The following is a 26,035-nucleotide window of genomic DNA, read 5'->3' as shown; positions in this document are numbered from 1 at the left end:
GTTTGATTCTTTGTCTGAAGATCTATTTCTCTTATATAGCTATTTATAAATTTTATTGGGTTACCATCTGGGGTTGAAGCATTCTGCATAATATCTGTTCATCTTGTCAACATATTTGTTCTTTCCTTTTGTATTGTTTCATGATTGTGGTTTATTTCTTTATTCCATAGCTGGTTACAGAGTTGCCTTGATTCACCTTCTTGTCTGTTTTAAAAGACTTCTTCCAAGTCTTCCATGTTAAATGACCCCAAGGTCTTAAGCAGTTTTAAGTGAGATGGGTGTAGTTTTCTTTACTTTTTCCCATCAGAAACTTAGTGACTTGCTTGTTTTTCATCTTTATTTTTAACATTGGGCAGAAATTCTGCAATCTGTTCTTTGTGTTTCATGAATCACAAACTTTATTTTCTTGAAAAGCCATATACTTATATCTTTCAACCTAAAATCTTGTGTTACTTTCTCTGTTTGATCCTCATTCTTACCAAGAGGAATATTTTTGTTCAGTAAGGTCTATTAATTGTTATCTTGCTTAACTAAAAGATTCAGAAGGGATTAGAAAAAGTTATTTTCTTATAAAACAAATCATGCTCCTCAGATCTTGCTCCAGCTACATTAACATATTGACTTGTCCATTTGATCCATCTTGTTTTGTAATGTTTATAAACACCAAAGTGAATTTTTAGGTTGTCTCATCATATTCACCATCTGATGATGCCTTTGACTTTCCATACACATAACTATTGAGAGGATATTCTGCAGACTTGCATGTGAATGAACATGAACACAACACTTTTACAATTTTATTTACATCTTGTTGTCTCTTCAATTTCAGATTTCTCTTTTCCTTAAGTTGTACCTCTTCAACTGAGATGGAATTCTTAGTAGCTTAGTTTTTGTTTCCTCTGTAGATTCCCCTTATGTCCACACCTTTATGCATGATAATCAAATTATAATTGTACTGCTTTGCATCACTTTTACAAAATTTCCTAGACATCTGATGCGAGTTGTCACTTCAAAAGTAGTCTCTCCCTTACAAAATGAGATTCCACATTTGAATGGGTTCATTTTCTAAGAACTCTGTTCCATGTACCTTTGGGATTCAAATATATATATGATAAATATTACCCTCTGTGATGGTGATCCATGAGAGGATGATAACATCTTAAAGTGGATTGAAGCTGCAATCTTGTGGCTGGTGTTTCTTTGGGAGGTACATTTTTCACTTCTACATGGATATTATTGTATGGCATTTCAAACATCATAAATAAAATGCTTGTTCTACATATATCGCATATCCCAACCAGGATTGGGAACATCTTACATACTTATTTTTTAACCTTATCTGTTGTTCTCATTGCACTGTTTGAGAACTGTTAAGCTTAACATTGAATCTACCTAGGTGCTCACTGAATAGGCTAATTTTGTAACTTGGCTGACCATTTCAGGTGAAGGTCACATTAGATCCAGGAACATATCCAGTAATTATTTACTACTAGTTTCCTCCTCTGAAAATCTTCCAATTCAAGTGCAGGTCAACACATTACACTCTTATCCTGCATATCTAGTATTCTTATACCTGTAATCACATTTGAGAATGTGTGCAACTTCATGTGTAATTATAATATTGCACATCTCTTACTCTTTATATATGTGTGTGTGATTTAAATGGCATCTAGAGCAGTAAGGTATTCTGCTAAGATTAAAGCCTTATTTCTTAGTGAAGAAACTGGTCCATTCTCCTATGAGATTGGTTTTTACCCATTTCTCTAATGAATTCAGTCTTCTGACCTTTGTCCTGTTTCTGGGTTTTCCTCAACATCTGCTCAGTTACTTCTTTTGTCATGGTCTGGGTTGTAACATTCCTGTCAATGGTCCAAACTTTTGGTAAACCAGTGGTCCTTATGATACTACAGTTCCATTCTCCATATCAGTGTGTTTATTCTGGCTTTTAGGATTTCAGAAGTACATCTGTAGTATTGAAATGAATTTCAATGGGTACTTCTCTCTGAAATGAATTACTACACACCTCAACTTCAATTAAGAAATCTGGCTTTTGATGGAAGACTAGTCTTGCGTAAGTTATGTTGATGTATGGACAATAATGTGGGAGAGTTGAGCATTCTGTGTAAGTTGATATATACTCTTCTCTGTGTTGGTAAATTCAGAAAATTGTCAGATGATGAGAGCAAACCCAACAAGGTTAATTCTAAAAGTGCAAAAAAATTAAATATGTAACCACAGTAACTTCAAGATCATAATTTATCTCAGATGAACCTGATTTATTGTTTTATACCTTACATATTATGATTTCAAACAGCCAGAAATCTTAATTTTAATTTAGAACTGAAGGTTGGTATATATCATTTATGATATTTTCCAACAAGATTTATACACAGATTTCTTAACACAAATATGTTTTAATATACAAATAATAATACAATTCATATTAATGGTTATTGCAAATAATGGCTTACATACAAGAGTTTTACAAACAGTTCTAAGTCTTCTTTCTGGTTTGGAACAGAATATTTTATAGATGGTTCATAATGAATGAATAATTCAATGTTGACATTGGTAGTTTACTTAACAGGTAAGATATCTCTGCTCACATGTCAGTTTTTCAACTAAAGTTGTGATGTTTTCATAGAGAAATTAATGTTTGAAGTTGATTCTCTTAAGTTGGATGGTTTGTAATATTTGAAATCTATAAATGTTCTTTGTCAAATATCTAGTTTTCTGATTAATAAGCATTCATTATGATTATGACTTCCAAGGTTTATAGTATACTGACTACAGCAGACTAACAGTATTATAAAAACAGTCTCTTGGTGTGTTGATTTATAAACTTTTAGTTTGAGGTTCTCAAAAAGTTCAGTTGGTAATAGTATCTGAAGGTATGCTAGTGCTTTTGTAAAATGTTGTTGAATCTTACACTCAAGAATCTTCTAGAGATTTGGAGAACAGGTGGAACTTGTGCAATGCAAATTTAACAGTATAAGTTGCATATATTTTTAAATGTATATGAAAATGAAACAGATATCAAAATATTAAACCTATTAAAATTTGTTGAAGCAATTTATACAACGTTATTTTGTTCTGAATGTTTCTAAAGTTAGTTTTCATGTGTGAAAGATGTACAACTTAAATGCAGTATTGGGTTTTTGATTTTTTCTAATGCTTTATAGTCAACCATTATAGTGGTTCATAATAGGGATTGTACAGGAATTTGCTCAAAACTCTAAGACAAGATTTAGGCAAAAACTACCTTGAAACAATGCTCAAAGCCATCCTTTCCAATAGTTAAGGCCACCCAAACCCAAATATTGCTATTAAAGAAAATTAATTGATTTTATGATTATTAGACACAAACTTTTTTTCCCCCATTTGTTCACATTATTATTTGTTTGGGTATCTTACATCAAAACCTAGACAGATATACCATATGGAATGCTTTGAATATCAGTGACCTATTTAAAAGTCATTTATTTTTCATTGAAAGTTGATTTATATAGTTATAAATACATAAAAAATACAATATTGTTCTGAGCAGCTGGCTTTGTACTCGATGCATATTAAATTTGTTCAGTTAGTAATTGAAAGACATGAAACTTTATTTCAAATTACATTTTAGGCATATTCATTTGGTTTGGTAGATCTGTTTTCCTACTAATAAAATTTTAATTCTGCTTAGTGTAAGTTGTCATACTCTATACATGTATTTGCCCATTGCAAAAAACAAGAAATAAAGTACTTACCCAGTCTCTTTTTACTGTCAATTGCTATCAGCATATAGCCCTACTTTTTATACTAATGGTAGTAATGCACTAAATAATTATTTAATTAAATAATGTACCAAATAACATAGACTAAATGCATGCATGAGTTAGACAGTTTCCACTAACTCTCAAAATGTTTTGGCTTTCTGGCTATGTGTCAAGAGTTGTTACAAATTTATCCAAGCTAGTCATTAAATTTCCCATAGGACCAATGATCACACTCTGAGCAAAATTGATAGGTCTTCATTCAATTCATTATAGGTAATATCTATTAAATGTAAGAAAGAACTATGGATACCTTTTGAGAGGGTTAAGCAGAATAACCTTGAATCAATTCAAAATGATTAAAGAAAACATGATAGCAGTATTTCAATTACTTGGATAGTTAAAGTTAGAAACACTAATTTTGAGTTACTTATTTTCATAATATTATAATCAATTTAATTATATCAGTTAATTATTTTACATGACAACTAATTTATGCTTATAGTTCATTGGTTACATCGAGTTAATTGCAAAGCTTCAATAACCATTAGAATATGTTTTAAAGTGATTAATTCATGCAATGTTTTTTTAATTGTTCAGAGTTAAATGAAATAAAACCAAGAATGAGCCAGTGTTGAGTGTGGTGCCCTTGTATAAATGTATTTCTGTAGTATTCATTTTTTTCATTAGGTGTTCTTCAACAACCATGAGCAACTAAGATAGTGGAAATGTTTTAGGCACCCCTACTGTGTGGGGGAGCCAATTGCACTGAAGGACCATAACCTGGAGATTGAAATTCTAGAAGTTGTCCGTGTTGACCAGTGGTACAAGCTGTTGTGATTCACTTAGTTCATTGTACATGGTGTGATAAAGTTTTATAGCTGTTTGTTTATATACTTTATTGGTGAAAAGAAAAAAAACAACTATTAGACAGATTTTGATATACAACAGATTTTTGTAACTGTGATAATTTAGCTAATCTATGTCAAATACTCACTGGTGGAGTAGAAACTTTTCTGGTGCTTTCAGTTGCTTTACTCTGTGATACTGAAAGGGATAATACCAAGAATGTGCCTTTTTCTGGATTGAACCTCAGTATTTCCATCATGAATCAGTACCAAGAAGTGAAACACGTACCTGATTGCGTATCAAGGTGTCGCTCTAACACACATGGAGCACAGCTTGTAGCAGCCACCATTAGAGGCACTACAGCAGAGGTGCAAGCGTACTACAGGTAATATTATTATAGTTCACTAAAATAATTTAACTTTTCACTCTTGAGAATATGATTACTAACAGGATAATTTAGTTCTTGCCAATAAAAAATTGTAACACAGGCCAAACAAGTGATGTTAAGCATAATTTGAAGATTATAAAAAATTAAGTTATTTTTTATGTATAATGTAATATTAAGTTCTAATGTGTTTAATTGTTTAAACATTCTTCTTCCATTTGTCTTTTTTTTTTTTTTTTTTTTTTTCTGTAGCTGGTGATATAATGCATGAACAGTTATGCTCAAACCACACTAAGCTGTTAAATAAAACCTTTGTTATGAAGCACAAGTCAATTTACATATTATTCTATCATTGAAAACAATTTGGCCTACTGGGTCATGTAATTTTGTTTTCAAGTTGAAAGAAAGCTTTAAAATACTTTTTTAGTGCATGTGCAAACATTTTAAATAAAAGTTAATCTATGAAGTCATTACACTGGTCATAACCAGTAAGCCCTTTGTTTTTTACAGTTTCCATTATTACAGTATAAAGGCTATTCAAGTTTATAACAGCAGGTATTTATGTAATGTTAAGTTGATTCTCATAGCATATCATGGAAATATTTACTGGCTGATATAAATTTTATGTATGAGATGTTAATTTTAATAAAAGTAGAATGAAAGTGTATTGTCATATCGTGAAATATTGATTTAACACCAATGTTTGATATTGATCTCTTTGTTTTCTATTGTAAAATATAACTTTAATTTTGTTAACATTTTAAACAAACATAGGCTGTAGGGTAAGGATAATTGCTTTTACTTTCATTAATCCCAGATTTATGCTGATGTTGAGCTTACCTTTAAAAGGTTATTAAATTCTAGGACATATTACAGCTGTGAAGTAAAACAAGCATCATGGAGAGATGTTGACTTAATATTAAACTAATGAAATTCTCTCCAATAAAAGTTTAAATTACATGTAAAAGTAACTAGTTATATTTATTTTTGAAGCTTGAACAGAAATTTAACTTTGGTATCAAAGTTTTATTGTAGTTATTATGGTCAATTTCAATTGTTAGAGAATCCCACCATGTCCAGGTGGTTAAGGCACTCGACTCATAATCCAAGGGTCACGGGTTAAAATCTCTGTCCCACCAAATATGCTCACAATTTTAGCCATGGGGACATTATAATGTGGTGGTCAATCCAATTTGTTGGTTAAAGAGTAACCCAAGAGTTGTCAGTGGGTGGTGATGACTAGCTGCTTTCTCTCTAGTCTTACACTGCAAAATTAGGGATTGCTAGTGCAGATAGCCCTCGTATAGCTTTGTGTGAAATTCAGAAATAAACAATTGTTAGAAGTAGCAGGATTTAGTTAGGTAAAATTTAGCAATTGTCCCATACATCTCAGCAGTGTTGGAACCAGAATTTGTCCACTCCAGTTTTTGTGTCTGTGCCACTTATAATTTGTTTCTCTGATGCATATATGTTTATACTGTATGTTCCTTAAAACATGAACTACTAGAGAAAAAATGAATCTGTATTGCATAAAAGTATTGAAAATATTGAAGCATCTTTATGATGTGCATTTTAAAACATTTGTTACATTTTGCTTTCTCTTGTGATGGGTATAAGCTCATAAGATGAGTGTCAATAGAAATAGGTGTACTTAAGAAACATGCTTTATGTAAGTCGTTACAGTGTCTAAAGTAAGCAAATTAAACTAGAAATTTTCAAATAACTTGGGAACATTTGTACGTTTTAGAAAATTTTTATTTCAAAGCTACTTGCAACAATTTGAACTGATGATTTCCTACCATACTAATTACGTTGTAGTAATGAAAAGTATAGCTCAGTTCTCATACTTTTGTTGTTTTCTATATAACTGATTTAATAACTGGCTGCCACTACCATAGAATTACCAGGTTTACAATATTTTAACATTGTCTTTCCTTGTATTTGTATATAGGACTAAATACTAACTTTGTACATGTGAAGTATACTCTTCAGTGTTTTATCAGACATGGAAGATTTAAGTACCAGCTACATACGTATCTGTCAAAAATAGCTAATTAATTTCATAGTAATAGTTTTATTTTTTTATTGTTGATACTGAAATTGCTTCCTAGGACCACAGTTTTGTTAGTAAGAATACTTCTTGTATTAGTTTTAGACAAACATCAAATTTTCTGTTACAAAACCTTATCTAGAAAATAACTTTAATGCAATGAAAATGAATTAATTTTCTCTGTATATTTTACTATCATATATTTTTTTATTGTAAGAGGGCTCAGATACATTCTGTCTTGAAGCTCAGCTAGATTGGCCTTTTGAGTTTATATTAATATTTGTCTACTTTCTGTACTTAATTACTTCTTGGGTATCAACATATTTTTTTGCTTGTCTAGATGTGATTTCAAAGTACTTGTGTTTGACAAAAATATATTTTACTTCATTTGTTCTTTTCCAGATTCTTATTTGGTGCTAGAAATGAAAAATAACAGAAAAATCCTTGGTTTTACTTACCTTAAAATCAAAAAGTCTATATTTGCATGTGTTGTTTATTTTCATTTGTTTGTAAATTATTTTTGAAACATTCTGTATGATTCATGGGTCCAATGAACACATCCATTAGTAGAGAATTAAGTAAAGATAATAAATGGTATCTGGCAAGTAGGTACATGTAGAACAACTTAGTTTTAAAGGTATTTCCTGTCAGGTAATATTCAGAAACTGACATACATTCTTGAATGTGTTTGTGTTTTTGGACCTGGACCCAGTCACCTTAAGTCCTTGTGCATGTAGTTGGGCTGGGACCTTCCACCTACTGTGGGCTAGATAATTCATTTACAGTGTTGCATGGTTTGGACTAGAATTGACCATTCATGTTCCACTTTTCCACTATTGCCTGGATGTCAGATTCCCAGGTGGCTGATGACAGTTGTATAGTGCATTTGCTGACCTGAGTTTTTGGAATGGAAGTCCCTTTTCCTTCCCAATTCCTGGTTCTAAGGTGAAGACAGTAGAAGCCATTTTTCTGTCATAGCCTAGATTATCCTTTTCCAGTATCACCTGATTTTGAACTGGAGCTGACCTGTTGATTATAGTCTGCTGTGTCCTAGACACTACTATTGAGCACATCAAGTTTCTTTTGGTGTACATCTTTTTCTGCCCATATAGTGACACATCTCCACATAGGAGGAGGAGTATACCTGGCACAGATATAATGTAGTCTTCTCTATACAGAGATGTTACACTCCATGGTCTCTCTTTGAACTATTCAATGTAGGTGGGAGCACAAGGTTAGTGGCAGTTCAAAATCTGTGCATATAGAAGATAGTACTTGTTGCAAAAAGCTATTACGTGAATTGGGGGTAAGTATGCATCAGAAATACATGTTCATTTTAGGGAAACATTAACTTTTGCCTGCTGGGTTCAATGCTAATTTAATTTACTGAAGGGTTTGAAAAATTGTCTCTATCAATAAACTTTTATTCCTGTGATGAAATATTTTCACATATTTCTGTTAGTGATTCCACTTTGATCTTTTTTTCATCCAAAAAATTAATAATAGTGAGTGCTGCAGTAAATTTGATGGTATGAGATATTTGGTGACAGGCAATGTTCTTGATTCACTTTTTATCAACAAATTTACAACATAAGTTCAGTATTTTACTAGATAATGTGTTGTTTTTAGTCACTTGTAGACCATGCAGAAAAATAAAAAATTCTACACGCCCTCCTCCAAAGATCAACTGTAATTCTTTGCATTTTTTTTACAGCTTGAATTTTAAGTGAATATTTCAGTGTTTACAGTGAACATAAGTGTTGTATGTGTGAATGTTTTCAAAAGTTAATTGTTGTTTCAGTAAGATGAAGGTTAATATAGTGCTTATAAAATAAAAAAAAAAATACTGTTACTTTTTTTTAGGTGGCTTTGTCATAACTTTACCTTGGCAATGGATTGCTGGGGTAGAACTGCCTTACATGTGGCTGCATCTTGTGGTAAATGGGAAGTGGTGGAATGGCTTATAAATAAGTGTCACTCAGAATTAGATGTACGAGACAAAGAGTCAGGATGGACTGCCTTACATCGTAGCTTGTTCTATGGACAATTGTCTGCAGCACGAATTTTGTGGAGGGTATGTTTATTGTAAAGTTTCATTGATAAGAACATAAAATTGTTTGTGTTCTCGCAGACGTGCCATTTATTGCATGTTGATAGTTAAAGGAGGATTTGAAGTAGAAGACATTAAAATAAATAAATACCAGTTGGCCATCTTACTGTGTTCAGAAATAGAAACCTATGATGTGTTTTTTAAAACTGGGTCAGAATAACTTGTACAATTTTTTTGTTATGAAACATATTGTGAAACTTGTTCAGGCAGCATAAGCTATCCTTTACCAGATTCCTTTTGGAAGTTCCACTTCAGAATTGTTGGTGAGAACATGAGCTCTGAACTGCAAATAAATATTGCCGATTTTGCTCTCTGTGTTAAACATGAACTCCAAAGTAACCAAATATTTCTTTATATATAGTTGACAGTCTTATAGATGGCCAGTATGCACCAGTTCCAGTATATAGGTGCTAAAAAAAATGGAATGGTTACTCACATTTTCAATGAAGGTGGGGACATTGCCCCAACCCTACTTTAAATTACCTGAACCTTATTAAAATGGATGCTTTTCAAACATATAAGGGCAGAAAAAATATTAACAGTCCTTAACATGTTAAATGCTGCAGCACTTGGTATCCTCTGTGGCAAGTGGTGATAAGGGTTTTAGTGCAATGTTGTTATTTACAATTTAAATAAAATCAATAACAACAAGGTTTAAACACGTAATCTTTACACTTTTTTTACGTTTATCATGAACACACAACAAACAAATACTAAATGTGCACATACGTTGTCAGCAGTGAATGTGTTATGGAACTGTAATACATTTCACATTACTACGGAACCGGTATGACTCATTGAAACTTGGATGATCTTTGACAAAGTATACCAGTCACATTCTAAGAGAATTGACATACCACTATAGGAACAATTTGTTTTTATACTATTAGTGATTTTATTTATCTGTTAATTTTAGAACAATAAACAATAGAGCTCATAATACTGGATGAAATTGGACATCACCAGAGTACTCACCATGCACATTGCTTTCCCCAAATTCTGCTTTTTGTAGAATGGTGAGTTTAAATTTAAGTATCAGAATGAAAAAAAACATCCGAGTTATTATTGTTAATCTATTTCATTTTCAGGGTGAGAATTCATTGTTTTTATTGTTTTAATTTGTTTTAGTATCAAGCTGATTGGTTATTTTTCTTTATCAACTCACTTCACTGTCAAAGTAAAGAATCATTTGTTTTGTGTTGGTTTAGTTTTGACTGTCAAAAGAAAGCATTTGAAGGTTGATTATTTGAACTTGTGTTTTCAGAAGGAAAAGCTTCATACTAAAAATATGTTGGAAGAAAACTACTGCTAACCCTTTTCAAGTTGCTATTTATGGCAAGTTGTTAATCCTAATGTAGGATTAATCACTTTTATTACTGCTAATAATTAAAATCATCAAAAAATGTTTGTTTTTTATTAAGAAAGAATATAAATTTATTCATGTACTATTTATCCTACACATTTTACTGTATTTTGAAGAATATTTAAATATTTATCAGAGTTTATGAACATAATTGATTTAATATTAGAGTGGAGCCAGTCTACGTATTACTGACCATGAAGGACTAATACCTATGGAACTAATCATGAAGGACAGACTTCCTTATGTGGAGTATACACCATCAGGTAAACTTTGTTGTTTGTAAAGTATAATTGAAATTCCAGGTGTATTATTATTTCCCTTCCTTTAACACCTTTATTTTGGAGTGTCAAAGATTGTTAAAAGTGTGTTAGTTTAGAATAAAATTCTCTGACCTACAAAAGAAAAAAATTGATAATATTTTAAATTTAGAGATTTTATTCATTTATTGAAATAGATGTATGTATCATTTGACTGGTGTCTCTTCAGAGTGATGACAACATGATTTTATTTGCAGTTTAACACTTGACACAAATAAAAATATAGTTAAAACTGCTACTTGTGACATAAAATTCAAAGAGTATTTAACTTGCAGGTTATTAATTATAACTGAGTGTAGATTAATGTGTAACTTCTGATACAGCTCTGGTTGAAATGTTGCCTTGAAACCCAAGAGTTTGAATTAACCCTAAGTGCACAACATTGATTTGTTAAACTGATCCCATACTGAAGAACTATTCTTTACTACATTACCAAATTTAAGTTTCAAGTATTCTTGTAAAGTCTATCTGAGACAAAAAAATCAGTTTTTCTAATAAAGCTTTTGTATTGGAGATTTGTCTATGAATTTATGAAGGTAGTCTGACTCTCACACTCAACTAGTTTGAGTGCAAGGTGATTTTCATGTTAAGAATAAAAATATTTTTTTCATCTTACAGTTTTAATGTTTCTTTTATGATAACCCCTAGAACCTCCTAAATTAATATCAACATATTGTTTGTGTTTTGGGGAGAAGGGAATAAAACTTTATACTCTTTTTCTTTTTAACCTTTTAATTGTAGTGAAATTATTTGTAGCAAAAATAGAAAATTATGAAGTAAAATGAAATGTTCATTTCTTCCTTTTTTTGAAAATTGACTGCAACAAACATAAATATAAAATAAAGAAGCCTTAATTATACAACAACTTAAGCCCAAAATAAACCAATACAAAAGAACACCTTTATACCTATATTAATAAATATAATCAAACATCTAAGCATCCCTTCTACATTCCTACACTCAGTTACACAACCCCCTTCAAACATGTGGTCAGCTATTGGTCAGTTACCTCTTTCTTTCTTTGAACCTGATGATGATCAAAGAAGCTCAAAACATTGTTTGCTCCTCTACGTAGAGTTTTCTCTATCCATGCCAGCCATTTTTACATATATAAATTCTAGCATAATTACAATTATTTATTCCAATCTTCCTCAGGCTCCTTTATTTATTTATTTTTTTTTTTTTTTAAACTACCAAGCCTGCACAGCAAAGCTATAAATCAGTCAGCAAGTTTTGAATTGCACAAGTTGCATATAAAGTTTGCTTACATACTGTACTGAGATATTTATTCTTTCTCTTTTCTTTTCTAATATAATAAGTTATTCAACAAAAATTGCTCAGTTATAACCAAAATTGTGCCTTGCACCTGTGCAGAAAGTCATAAGCTATCTGTCTGAACTTTTCACCTCAGAGTAAAGGTAGACCATTTTTAGTTTTTTTGTCATTCTAATTAAAATGTGGTTGATCTAGAGCAGCCAAGGAAATTAGATTAACAGTTTCTAACTCAAATTTTCAAAAGAATCATATGGGCAGATGGTTATTATTCTTTATTCAGTATCAACTTTTAAGCATATATTTGCTAAGTTTTATGAAATTCTCCTAATTAGAGTATCTAGCATCACATTATATTAACTTAAACAATTAGCATAAATAATGTGGAGGGTGATAAGAAACTGTTAACCTATTTTATATTATATAAGAAGTTATGAAAAATGTTTTGGAGAGTCTAAAATACTACCATCAATTTTAAACGATCACATTGGTTCTGGAAAATATAGGTCTGTTTTTATTAATGCCACTGTTAGTATCAAGTGTTAGTTTCTCACTTGCTGTTTGTTGGTGTGTATTGACAAAAAACCATACTACCTATAATAAAAAAAACATCTTAGGTTTTGGAAAAAAAGAGAAAAGGTATGGCAAGAAAAAGATTGAGCCTGTGTCTTAAAAATATTAAATCAAACTTGGCACTCAAACTGGTAGTTACACTTTAGTATTGATAAGAATTTCACAGTAAACATTCATTCATAAGTTTGCTAGGCCACATTGTTTTACCCACCTAATGCCACAAATTAAAGAAAAAAGTCCTGACTAAATGATGCCATAAATAAAATATTTGCAGTAAAATTGTTGTCAATGGTATAAGTGTAGTTGTCAGTTTCACTGCTAATTTTGAGTTTATTTCTTTAAGACACAAGCTTTTTTTTTTGCCATACCTTTTATTCATACCTATGGTGTTTTTGATCAGATTCTTGTAACAGTAATTATTAGTGGTTATGTTGAAGTATTTTTAATATTTGTGTATGAGTGTTTTTGTTTGGTACAACTAGAAATAATGTACACAAGTACAGAATTTCATTGATGCTAAAGTTTTCCTGACAGGTTTTCATTTAATACTCTTTTAATAGATTTATCAGAAGTTTATGTTTGGGGATCTAACACAAACTTTAACCTTGGTGTGGGAAATGGCCAGGGTAGGACTTACCCAGAAATTTTAGAAAACTTCCGCAGAGACTCAATTTACATTAAACAGGTGAGAATGTAAGAACTGCAGGTATTTTCTATAATAAGTAAGATTGAATAAAGAAAAAAAACCTCATTATGCAACAGAATAGCATTTATTAGAGAATTAGCTACATTATTTTTGTAGGTAAGTTTGAAATGTAACAAAACCTATTACACATTAATGTTTGACATTATTTGCTTTGAGACATTGTACACTTGGTCTTACTCACTTTCATATTACTGTTTTCTATATGTTTCAGGTGGTTATGTGTAAATTTCATACAGCTTTTCTAAGCACAAGAGGAAAAGTATTTACATGTGGTCATGGTCATGGTGGCAGACTTGGTCAGAATTCTGAACAGACAGCATTAACACCATCTGCTTTGCATGGGGTTGGAGAAATCCATTTCATAGAAGTGTCTGCTGGTCAAGACCATTTGGTACTCCTGTCAGATGGGGGTCAGGTAAGTTTACTTATCTCACATAGGTTGTTGAGATAATTATACGACCAACTTACTAGACATGAATATCTCTTGATCCAATTGCTATAACAAACTATTACTGAATTTTAGTTTAAACCTTATTTGTTTCAAAGAAATATATATAACATTATTGTAACATGAAGTTTGCTTTTGTTAAGCTAGTATTTCTTTCTTACTTTCAAGGAAAAACACGTTTGTTATTAGTGCATGTTTTTAAAATAAATATGTATTTTACTTTTTAAAAGTAAAAAATCAAGACATTTGATTTTGAACCTGATCCATGTCATAAGCTTAATACATTTTATTTTGTAGTAGCTCTATTCATTGTATGTGAGTGTCCTATCTTGAATGTTTGTTGAATGAAGTTGATAGTCTTAGAAAACTGTTATGGAAAAAAAATCAAATTACTTTTAGAAAGATTTTAGTTGTGTCTCAAACACCATTGTTATTCCTCTTTAAAAGTACAGCATATTGTATTGTAATGGATCTTTTTCCACAACTAAAATCTGATGCAATTGTGACAGGACAGCTTATTTGTTTGTAGTGGGTCCTTTAACCAAACTAGAAAATAATACAACTTTGACAGGAATGCATACTGTTTTTGTAGTTTCTCCTTTACTGTAACTACAATGTGATACCACTTTAACAGGAAAACTTATTGTTTTTGTAATGGTTTCTCTTGCCAAAACTGCATAGGACTGTACTTGTTTGCATTTCCCTGCATAACACAGCACTTGAGATATTTGTGATCATATTATTGAATCCATTAATCATGACTTTGATTTAAAAAAAAAAAAATGGTACTTGCAAAAATGAAAAACCAACCTGCTAATGAGTAGAGCTAAGTGAATATAATATTTGCATTTAAAACAATTAAAACATTGTTATCAGTATTTTCAACTGTAGTCACTAATACCTCATGAGGTTTGGTCAGTTTAGATTACTTAAATTTTTTCCTAGATGTTATATACTAAACTGTGAACATCCAAAGTGGAGGCTATGGACATTCATGGACCACAGAAATGTGTCACAGGCCATAGCAAATACAAAAAAATAAATAGTACTGTCACAGTACTCAGTATCTAGAGATTCATTGGGTGGAGATGGGGGGAAGAATCAATCAGAATGTGGAATGTTCTAGAAGGACTTGTGCTGAGAAAATTTGTTAATCCAGGCATTAAGCTAACAATGTTCAACTTTATTCTTAAAAGTAAATAGTAAATTACCAATCTGATCAAAATATTGTTTTATAAAATATTAATGCATAACATAACATCTGTGGGAAATTAATGGTCTTCTCTACTTTTTGGTGATATAAATTTGTTGCTTTTAATGTGTTAAACTTTGTTTTCACAATTTTCTAACATGTAATATAAGATCAGAAAAAGTTAAGAAAAGTGTCAATTTTTAAGATGTAAAAAAAACCATTGATTTCTTAATATCATTTCTTATATTTTTAAAATATCAACTGAGAAATTTTATTTTTTGAAACTATACAGATTTGGACTTGTGGATTAAACACACATCACCAGCTTGGACTCTCACCCCCACCAGAACGTGTTCTCTCTCCCCGTCAGTTGTCTTTAAAATTCCTTAAAGGAAGAGAAATTATAGGAGTTTGCGCTGCCCGATTTCATTCTGTTTTGTACACTAAAGATGCAGTGTTTACCTATGGGTTGAATGCTGGTCAGTTAGGTAAGATATTTTTCTCTTCTCTATGTATTTTATTTTTCTGTCTTGGACAAGTGCTAAGTACTCATTTGTGAGCACTCTATCAAGTATTTGCATGACCTTATTAACTTGTGGCCTTTTCACCAGTCTGTTTTCTTATTTATTTAGAGATAAGAGTTTCTGATTTAAACTTTCAATTCTGTCAGTTATTATATCAGTTTCAAGGAGAGGTACCTGCTCTAAAGAATTATACTTTTACACTGTAAGCCTTGATTTTTCCCATATCATATTTATGAGCTTACAATTACAGTCATAAGATAATTGTCCTGATAAAACTTACCAACAAACTGCATATTTATGTATTTTGAAAGGAAAATGAAGTTTCTTGAACAACCTGTATTATCACTATTCTTACACTTATTTTCAATGGTAAACATTTTTGTTTCTCCATCCCCTTGGTAGCTGCAATTTAGTAGATAAAGATCAACCCATATTGAGGTAGAGCCAGTCCCTATCTTCCATAATAATTCCCAATAGATAAAACAATACCCCTATTTGATTGGAATATTTAATAATCTGATTTTGTTGCTTCATATTTCATGCATATCTTTGTTCAGAAAGAATACTCAGTTTATCGTAACTTTTTACCCTCTTTAATCAAAAGTTTCAATCACATTGTTCAAGCTACATTTGAAACCTTGTTTTCAAAGTGATTTAATGTCTTTATTCTGCTTTAATTTGTTTTCATAAAGGTTAATATTAAGCAGTTAATATGCACATATATCAATACCTCTGGATGCTTAACAGAGAAAGATCTTGTAAATATAAATTATAGTTTAGGTATAAAATTATGTTCTTAAGTTGTATAAAAGGCCGTAAGTTGTTTAATTTTAACTTACTGTTCATTGAGAAGTATCCATTTTATGTTACACTGAAGTGTTTTTCTCCTGAGCAGTTTAAGTATAGTAATTTTTAGATGACTCTTCAAGCCACCATTTTTCTGTACATTATTTATATTATTGACACAAACTTGAAGTCTTGTCTTCGTATTATAAATACTTGTTCAATAATTATGAATTTTACAGTTTCAACTGTTGTGATTATTACTGTTTCAGTTCTGTGAACAACACCTTTGTCTTAATAAAACAGGTTGTTTTAGCTAAATGGAAAGAAATAAAATGCAAATAATGAATTCTTAAGCTGTAAAAGATTTTCTTTGATAAAACTGAAACTTAAAGGATAAAACAGGAAGATAACATTTGTAACAGCATTGAAATTTAGAAGAATTTATCACTACAAACAATTGAATGTTAATATTCTTATAATGAGTCATGGATATATTCATAACACAACCAGAAGTATTTTGGACAATTAAGTGAATCTTCTTTTTAATTCAAGTGAGTAATTTTATTCAGTCACACAAACTATGTATATAACATGTAAAAGTTCTTACTGTGATCACAAAAAGCAAATGTATTGATTTAAGTAATTTTAATCACCTTAGCAAAAATAGTTAAATTATTTTCCTGTTTTGTTTTTTTCTATTTAATGTAGAAAAGGTTAAATGAGATTTTGCAAGTTCAACAAGAACACACAAAATGGTATTCTTTCTTTTTGTTAGGACATCCAAAAGGTGATAGAACCCAGGTATCACCTCGACAAGTAGCTGGTCTGGACCACCAGAATGTACAAATAACGCATGTTGCAGCCAGTGATGGTGCCACAGTATGTGCTACTAGAAAGGGTGATGTTTACGTACTTCACGAGTATCAGTGTCGGAAAATTGCGTCAAGGTACGTCATTTTACATATTCATGGCAGAAGTTCATGCAATGCTATATTTTATTAGACTGTAGTGGAAAGCTGAATCTGTGAAGGAAAAACAAAGTTGTTTCTAAGCTTATTAAGATTGTATTAATGACTGTTAAATAATGTAAGATGTGAAATTTAAAGCATTTTAATTAAACATCTCATAATCATGTGACTGGTTAATCTTTTCCTGACAGCTGACTCTATTTTGAATGAGTGAAGTTGTTAGAAATTATGTTCAGTTTTTAAAAGTTATAGAAAGATGTTTCTTTAACCCTTAAACAGCAGGAATGTTGTAGGCAGCAGCATCAATTGATGGCTGCCATTTAAGGTTAAAAAAGGATCACACATGTAAAAATAACTTGCAAAAAAAGCTGTTATAAATTGTTTGAGAATTGCTGTGTTTACAAGTATTTGTTATTATTGCACTATATCATTGTTCTTTATAACTATTTAAGGTAATTTTTAACTTGCCCATTATTTGTAGGCCAAGATAAAATTAGTGTACTTTATTAATCAGATTTGTTGCTGAAATGTTGTTTCACAGATTTGTCCTGAGATTTTCTTTTGTATAGAATTAGCTAAGAATATTTTTTTTTAAAGTAGTGCTTTTTCCTGAACACTATCATCACAACATTTATAAATGGCTCATATAAGAGGTTTGTCTCTAACAATTCAGCTATAGTCACACTGTTTTTCCTCAGCTGCTGCTGTTGAAGAGTTTCAATCAGCACTTGTATAGTTATTGCAATTTTACAATCAGTATCAGATACAACTCTGTTGTAATATGATGCTTAAAGGAATAATTATTCACCAGCATTATCATCTTTTCTCTCTTCCTCTCTCTTTCCGAGATGGTTATAAAATAAAACGGAGATGTTTTAAAAGAAGCTGACACATAAATGGTACATAATTAATAGGAAATAGCTTATGTGTTAACATATATCACCCTTTTGGAAGATTTGTAAAAGTATTGTATAAAACTTAACTTTTGAAGCTTTTATTTTTCTCCAAACAAAAATTTTTATGGTACTTTTTGGATGTAAAAGTTTCAGTTAAAGTACAATAAAGTGTTCTATTTAACATCCATAAGAGAGATCTTAGATATAAATTCACATTTCTATGAACTTTGGAAGTGGAAATGTTTTACTGAGACATCTGTGTAATATTAACTTTTCCACATATCTTCACTGACATCCATGTAGCATCTTTTTACACAAGTTTACATTCACATCCATGATGGTTTATCTCTGTTGGAACCTTTTCTACCACCTATTCTTCTCAATACTTCCCCATACATTCAGTTCTGAGTACTTCTTTTCATAGATTTCCTCATTGGAATACCACCTGCCACAACTGATCTTTTCACTCATCATTCACATTCATGTAACATCACTTTCTCACAGAAGTCTTTATTGACATCCATAAAGCATCATCTTTTCACACGTTTATATTGCTATTAGAAAGAACATTTAGCACCATTCAGCTGAAAAACAACATGGTCTTAGAAAAGAGAGGCTAGAAAATATTTTTAAACAGAGTTTATATTATATAAAAAGTTATTCTTTATTTAAGTAATAAAGATTATTATGCTTTAATTACACTTGGGCCTAAATTAGATTAACCCTCATTGATGAATGACCATCATCAATTGATGCTGCTACCTTCCCACTGTGTAAGGGTTACTTATTCAGAATACTAGAAATGAGTAGTTCTGAGTTTCAGAGAATATAATTGTTAGGTAATGATGAATTTTAAATGTTAATAGTTGAAAATAGCATAACGTTTGTATGTTCTTTCTCTCTTGTTGAGAATATACTTTAGTTAACTACAATATTGAGATATAACATTTTTTTTTTTTACAAATTGATATCCTGAGGGCGTTTTGCTGATACCCTCCACTTTTTCTCCTACACTTAAATGTGTACTTTATCCTTAACTCTGGCCACATGTGTTGTTTTTTTTGTTGGGACCTTCTAGGTAGGGACTAAGTTTTGACAAGGGTCATTTTACCTTCTGTGTATCTCAGATTCTTATGTCTTTTTCTGAGACTTCATATATTTCCTCCAATCCCTCATAATATCAAACCATGAATGAGGTCATTCTAAAGACAGTTTACTTTTTCAACTTTTGTAGCCTGTTTATCTCTGATAAAACATTGTATGCCACCTGTTCTTCTCAACACTTCCACATTCCTTCAATTTTGAGTACTTCTTTTCATATATTTCCTCAATGGAATACAACCTGTCACAACTGGTATCAATGTTACTCTGAGGGTTCAAGTCCTGTGAGAGCTCCACTGCCAATGTTTCTACCACACTGGCTTCCCTTCATTGGCAATCAATGAGTGCTAAGAGCTCTTTTAGAAGGTTTCATTATCCAGTTTCTTTCCTCTTCCTATCTTTTATTACCAATTTTTTTTCCTCCTTGAGATCCCATGACATGCTTGCATCTGTCAGAGGCAGTTCAGGATTTGCCTTGCATTAAGCAATCAAACTGGTTCAACATCCCTCTGGGGTTTTTCTTCCCATTTTTTAGCCTCAACAGCTTAATAATACTCCCCAAGTTCATCATGGAGTCTTTTTTTATTATTATTATTATTACCTTGAGGTGGGCATTTTCATCTGGTGTCAGGTGTCAATAATGGATGTCACAATGCCTACTTCAAAACCCTGTTAGTACTTCGGTTTCAACCTCCTCTTTGGTTTGTCCTTCTCAGAGTGGTTTACCTATTTCAGACATGTTGTAGCTCCATAGATGTTTGGTCACATTGTATGTGCTTTTACTCTTCATTTTCAGGCTTAGGGGTTACGTTTCCATTACTACATGGACATGTCTATTTTAAGCTCATTCTGAGCAAGAGTTAACTACTCGTACTCACCACCTACTTTCTGCAGTGACTCTGGGGACTGGTTGTTTACATTAGAGCAGGGGTTCCCAACCTTTTGGCACTCGCAATATGAAAATGTAATTGATGAAATAAAATTAATGTTATCCCAAGCTACTTCTAACAAGGCTTCGCGACTCCCCTGCCAAGGCTTTACGATCCCCCTGTGGGGTCGCGACCCACCGGTTGGGAACCCCTGCATTAGAGGTTCTTGCCTGCCACCATCTGACGGCTTTTTTTTTCTCCAGATGGCTCCACAGTGATGGCTTTGATCCACAAATGGGACAACCAGCCCAGGGATTTCCATATTGGACCCATACACATCACACTAATCTTATTGCATGTTATGCTGAGTTCTTTCAATCCAGTGGCAAATTGTCTTTCACATCTGGCATGGAGTGGTGTCCACTTGTTTTCGAGGACCATTACCTTTGAGGGAGTTTACCCAATTAGATGCATTTGCCATGGCTTTCTCTATTTTGGTTATGTACTTCATCGAAGGGTTCTGGTTATTGATGCCTTCAGTCAAGATTGGTCTCGCACATACTTTTGTGTGTACCGTTCCATCTGATTGCTTCATTGGGTAATTTCTCTGGTACACTTTACTCCTTTTCTGGTCCTCCTGATTGCATTTCATTGACCAGCACAACCTTGGTTTTCAAGGCTCCAGTGTTTACTTCTCTTTATGCACTCATCTCTCTTCCACTGTTTCCCTGCCTTCTCCATTAACCTTGATCCTCCATCCTCCCCATTCTCAGTTTTCATGACTGATTTTCTCTTGTCTTTAATGAGAAGTTTTGGTTACACACATAATTGCCTCCCTGTTAGTTCTTTCCACTCATTATTCTTACAGCAAAGGTAGAAGATCCTGTTAGTTGTCTGACAAGATGTTTCCTGATGAGTAGCCTTCTATTGCCCAATACGTTTGTCTCCCAACATCTTCGTTACATCACACTATTGTCTATGTCAAGATTTCATCTTTCACCTGTGGCTGTGCTTCAGTTTTTGATGTGACTAACTGTAAGTTTTGTTAATTTTCCTCTTTTTTGTTAGGAGTCATTCTTTTTTCCCTTTTATCACATGGGTCCTGCCCTGTAGCAAGTGGTGCCTGACCAGATATTCTTTAAGTCCACACTGCAAGCCATGTAAACTCGCACTCTATCATCTATGTCTCTGCATGCTTACTGAAGAAATAGGGTGTTCCAAAAAACCATTGGAAGATTATCTGCTTCATGATAATTGCTCTATAAGCATGTCCATTCCAGACTTCACTGCCCATAGGCTGCATGGGTGTAAAGCAAAAGGGGATAGTTGCTATGCATTGACTGAATAACTTGACATGGTCTGCTTTTCGAAAAGGGTTTCATGGTCACCCATTCCACTGTCTTCAGTTATGACATTCCTCAGGACTCTCCAATGCATTCTCATCCTTCTCCTTCAAAAGGAGTATGAGAGTCCTTACCACTTTCCAGTTTCAAACCACTGGTGCGGGTGACTATGGAAGCTCCCTCTTGAATGGATTGCTTAAAAATTGACTATAACCATTCAGTTGGTGGTGTTCTAGTATAAGAGCAATGCAGCCTCCTGAAGCTATTTACACACTCACAGGAGTTGATCCATCACCTCACTGGATGACATGGTCTCTTTATAATATTTACACATTCAACAATATTCACAACCACTGGAGTTGATCCACCACCTTACAAGATGGTGTGATCTCTTCATACCACAGTATCATGGAACTGATTTGTCACCTTACTGATTGACTTGACCTCCTTTTGCACATTCCATATCAACTGGAGTTGATCCATTGCAAATGCAGTTCACCTCTTGTTTGAGAGCCCTCATCCTACCTTCATATGGACATTGGTTCCCAACATTAAGGTGTTGGATTAAAATGAACCAATTAACATAAGTCCTTGCACAAGTTGAATCCAGTTTTTTGAAGTCGGATGCCAGTCCCAGATTGCTGTGGGGTGTGGATCCTTATGTAGTATCCAGTAAATGGAGCAGGTCTTAATCCTTGATTATTGGGTTGGAAGTGAAAATGATATGATTGTCATACTACCCTTGCATGGATGTCAGTACTTCATAGAGGAGGATTTGAATGTAGTTGGCTTTCTAAGTACAGTCCAAAATACCCTATCTACTCTGTCTTATGATTTCTGCTCTAGTGTTACAAATTACACACATGGGTGAGGAGTTCACCTGGTTCAGAAGTGGTGGTTTTCTTCTTCTCGATCTTCTGATCTCTTAGGTTAGGGGTATTATTTGGACACTTTGGAGAGTGATTCTGTCATTCCCTCACACTAGCCCTTCTCTTTTTCAATGTGGGACTCTAGCTAATCTTCTGAGAGGAGGTAAGTACTGTGTTGGAAATTATAATTTTCCTATACTGTAATTGTATTTCTAACAAGCACTTATCTCTTCTAACATTTTCTACCATTTCTGCCCCCTTTTCTGGTACTCTCATCTCTGCCAAACTTTGAAGAGAAGGTTTGATAGAAGAGTGTAGAGGGAGTGGCATGCATCATATATATGAGTATGCTATGCTTCTTTTGGTTAATGGATGATTTGACACATTGGAATTAGTATGTTTCAGTGAGGGGGCAGGTGCACTGCTTGTGGAAAGCATAAAGAAAAAGTTCATGTGTAGATGGCAGTACTGAACACAAATAGCTAATTTTGTAAGTGGAGGTAAGTACCTATTGGAAATACATTTCAGTGTAGGAAAGTTATTAAAGAATGCATAGCTGTATTATCATTTTGACTACCTTTTTGTAACACTAAGTAAACATTTTAACAAGAGATGTGTTGTTTGCAGTTATTTTAATATTTGATATTTAAATAATATTATTGTATTATAAAAGAAACTGAATACGTAATGCTTCTACGAAAAGTGACAGCTAATACATTAAACAGCAAGCAAAATTATGTGGAACAAGGTTTCACATCATTCAAAAATAAAGTATGTGCTATAAACAAACATAATACCAAAGCAACAGTTTATCTTGTGTAATAGTATTTTGTTCAACATAAGTTATTGTTGATAAGGTAAATTCTGTAATCATGTAACATTATTATTTATAGAATTTCTTAACTTTTTATTGTTGAGTACCAGTTGTGCAGTTTAATTTACTGTATTCCACTTGCAAGTCAAACAGAGTTGATCTAGATTTTCGTAATATGCTTCACGTGTAAAAATATGTTTTTTAAATTTTATAAGCACGTGATAAATTTTGAAGTAAAAAATGACTTTATTAATTATTAGGAAGAAAATTATTTAATGTTAATTTAAGTATTTAACCAGTTACATTACCAAAAATGTTGAGATATAATGTTTGCTTATGTTGTTTACTTTGATCAGTTTCTAATTTATAGACAGTTAGAAATTCAGAAGTTGTCCATTGTTGGAGGTCATTTGGATGCTCACTGTGATGTGGCTGGAGTATTTGCTGGTGGGGGTCTGGAATTAAGAGTTGTCCTGTTGACCAAATCTGGAAAGGTGGTGAACTACCTGAACACATTATTTTATCTTAATTGTAATATTTAAATCACTTGAATGGAAGTGAATTATACTTCTGATTACACTATATACTTAACATTATTATATACTTTGTTTTAATACTGTGTTAAAATAAAGAAACTTGTTTATTCTCCAGAGTTTATTTAAATCTGTTTGCAGGTAAACTTATACTGGTCAATAAATATCCATACTAACTCCATCTGAAAGCTTCATCACCTTAAAAATCAGTAGTGCTAGATTTTTATTAGAAACGTAATAGCTTCAAACACTTCTTTTGTAATAAAAAAAAAAAAAAGTATGAAGGTGTATGTGTTTCGATGTACATACACCATCCCCCGCTAGTACAGTGGTAAGTCTACGGATGTACAACGATAAAATCAGGGGTTCAATTCCCCTCAGTGGACTCAGTAAATAACCCAATATGGGCTTTGCTATAAAAAACACAAGCTCTACGTACACCACATCAAGTTTCAGGACTTTATTAGAGTATAAATTGTTGCATCTATTAATTTTTTGCTTTTTTTTTAAATAAGGTTTCTTCTAGTATCTTCAGATTATATCTTTCTATAGAAACGTTACCCTGGTATCTAATCCTGAGTATTTAATTATCTCCTGTTTTTGTTTTCACTTGACTCTTTAATTTTACAATATTTTCAATGTTGAAATATTTTTTGAGCTATTACATAATTAAATAAATGCCTCTAACATTAGTTTTTCAACTTATATATATGTGCCCCATTTTGTTCTCCCAGTATTAATAGTTTAATTACAAAATCCATCTTTTTTAACATTTTTTACTCACTAACATTATTTTTATATATAAGCTTTTCTTTAAGTCCTCTATAAAAGAAACATTATTAAATAATAAGTTAAAACCATGGCTGAACAAAATATACATCAGTATACAGTTATTTGCATTTAAGTGAAGCTCAAAACATTTTATTGAAGTAAAGATGAATACAGCACTGAGTGTAGGACCACAACAGATTTATAGTGTGGTTTTAAAGCAACTGAGTGGTTTATTCATGTTTCAGATCTACATCTGGAAGGAATCTGCTCCAGTTCTGACTAGATGCTTATTTACTATTGGACGACAGTTACTTATCTCTGATGTTCAAATCAATCATTTTAATATTGCCATGGTAACCAGAGATGGAGAAGCCTTCCTAGGTAATATTATTGGAGGTAGGGAGCATCAGCGCGCAAGACCTCAGAAAGTAGCACAACTAATGTTGCTGGAACTAAAGTAAACAGTTCATCAACACCACTCGTTCAGTTTTTGGAGAAGGAGGAGTGTGAATTACTCCGTGTGAAAAGATTACCCCACATCCATCGAGCAGTTTCCATCTCTTGTGATTCAAAGGGAAGGAATTTTGCTGTCTTGCAATCCCATCCAAAAACAGGGTTTGTTTAAATTAATGCTAAATTCTGAAATAATGTTTGCACATTCATTCTTTCTTTATAAAGTGTTATTGATGGTAGGAATCAAAGTGATGATTTCAAACCTTGGCAAAAGTAATTACTGTGATGTATTATATATATAAAAGAAATCACTGAAAAACTAGCTCCAAAATGACAAGAGCTATAATCATGAACTTGACCTTCTTGCCTTACAAGTAATGTCCAAAGATTATTTACTGTTACGTGAAATCTGCCTACTTTATATCCCATTTCTGTTTTTCAATTAATGTGTACTTGAGATTCCAAGCAGAATGATATAGTGTTAAAACAAAATTAGCAGAAAGTTATACACCCTTAAAGGTTTCATTTGAAAGAAATATTTGGGGCAATGACCATTTTCTGACTGAGCCAATAAAGTAAGAGCTTTTACTCTTTTTCAGTTCTGTGTAAACATATAGATTGCAGTATTGAATTTATTGTTTCATTAATTCATATCTGTTAGTACTTGTAAAACTGATGGAGATGTAGTTAGTGCTTTAGCTTTGAAAATGTACAGCTTTGAAATTTATTTTGCTACAATGTTTAAAATTCACATTTTATTTTTTCACTTTTACTAATCCCCAAAATTGTCATTTGTAAGTATAACTCTGATGAAAAACTTGAGTTTCAAAGAAACATACAGTCTATCAGATGTATAATTTCTTGTATTGTATAAATTAATGTGAATATTTTCACACACAATTATCAAGTGAAGCTTTTTTTTTATTAAATAACTTTATAATATTTAAGTAACATACCTGATTACCCATAATTTGGTAAGAATGTGTAATATGCTTTACACATTTTTAATGTTTTATTAGTGGATCCAGATAAAGTGAAGAAAAGGGTTGGATATTCAGATATTAAAAAATAGAAAAAAAAATCTT

The 26,035-nt window shown here is 32.1% G+C and overlaps 1 protein-coding gene across 1 annotated transcript in view; it reads left to right on the top strand.

Moving 5' to 3' along the window:
- Positions 1-26,035, top strand: part of LOC143223496 (inhibitor of Bruton tyrosine kinase) — a 60,651-nt gene that overhangs the window by 7,297 nt on the left and 27,319 nt on the right. The window contains 10 exon segments of the mRNA XM_076451559.1: positions 4,449-4,992; positions 8,906-9,116; positions 10,682-10,778; positions 13,238-13,362; positions 13,595-13,798; positions 15,316-15,511; positions 17,109-17,280; positions 23,564-23,687; positions 24,743-24,901; positions 24,904-25,112. Of these exon segments, the coding sequence (XP_076307674.1) occupies positions 4,865-4,992; positions 8,906-9,116; positions 10,682-10,778; positions 13,238-13,362; positions 13,595-13,798; positions 15,316-15,511; positions 17,109-17,280; positions 23,564-23,687; positions 24,743-24,901; positions 24,904-25,112 (1,625 nt within the window). The 5' untranslated portion in view covers positions 4,449-4,864.

This window comes from Tachypleus tridentatus, chromosome 8 (assembly GCF_004210375.1).
Source record: "Tachypleus tridentatus isolate NWPU-2018 chromosome 8, ASM421037v1, whole genome shotgun sequence".
In the NCBI taxonomy this organism is placed as follows: Eukaryota; Metazoa; Arthropoda; class Merostomata; order Xiphosura; family Limulidae; genus Tachypleus; species Tachypleus tridentatus.
The sequence above is the reverse complement of the archived record's forward strand: the minus strand, read 5'-3'. Positions and strand labels throughout refer to the sequence as shown.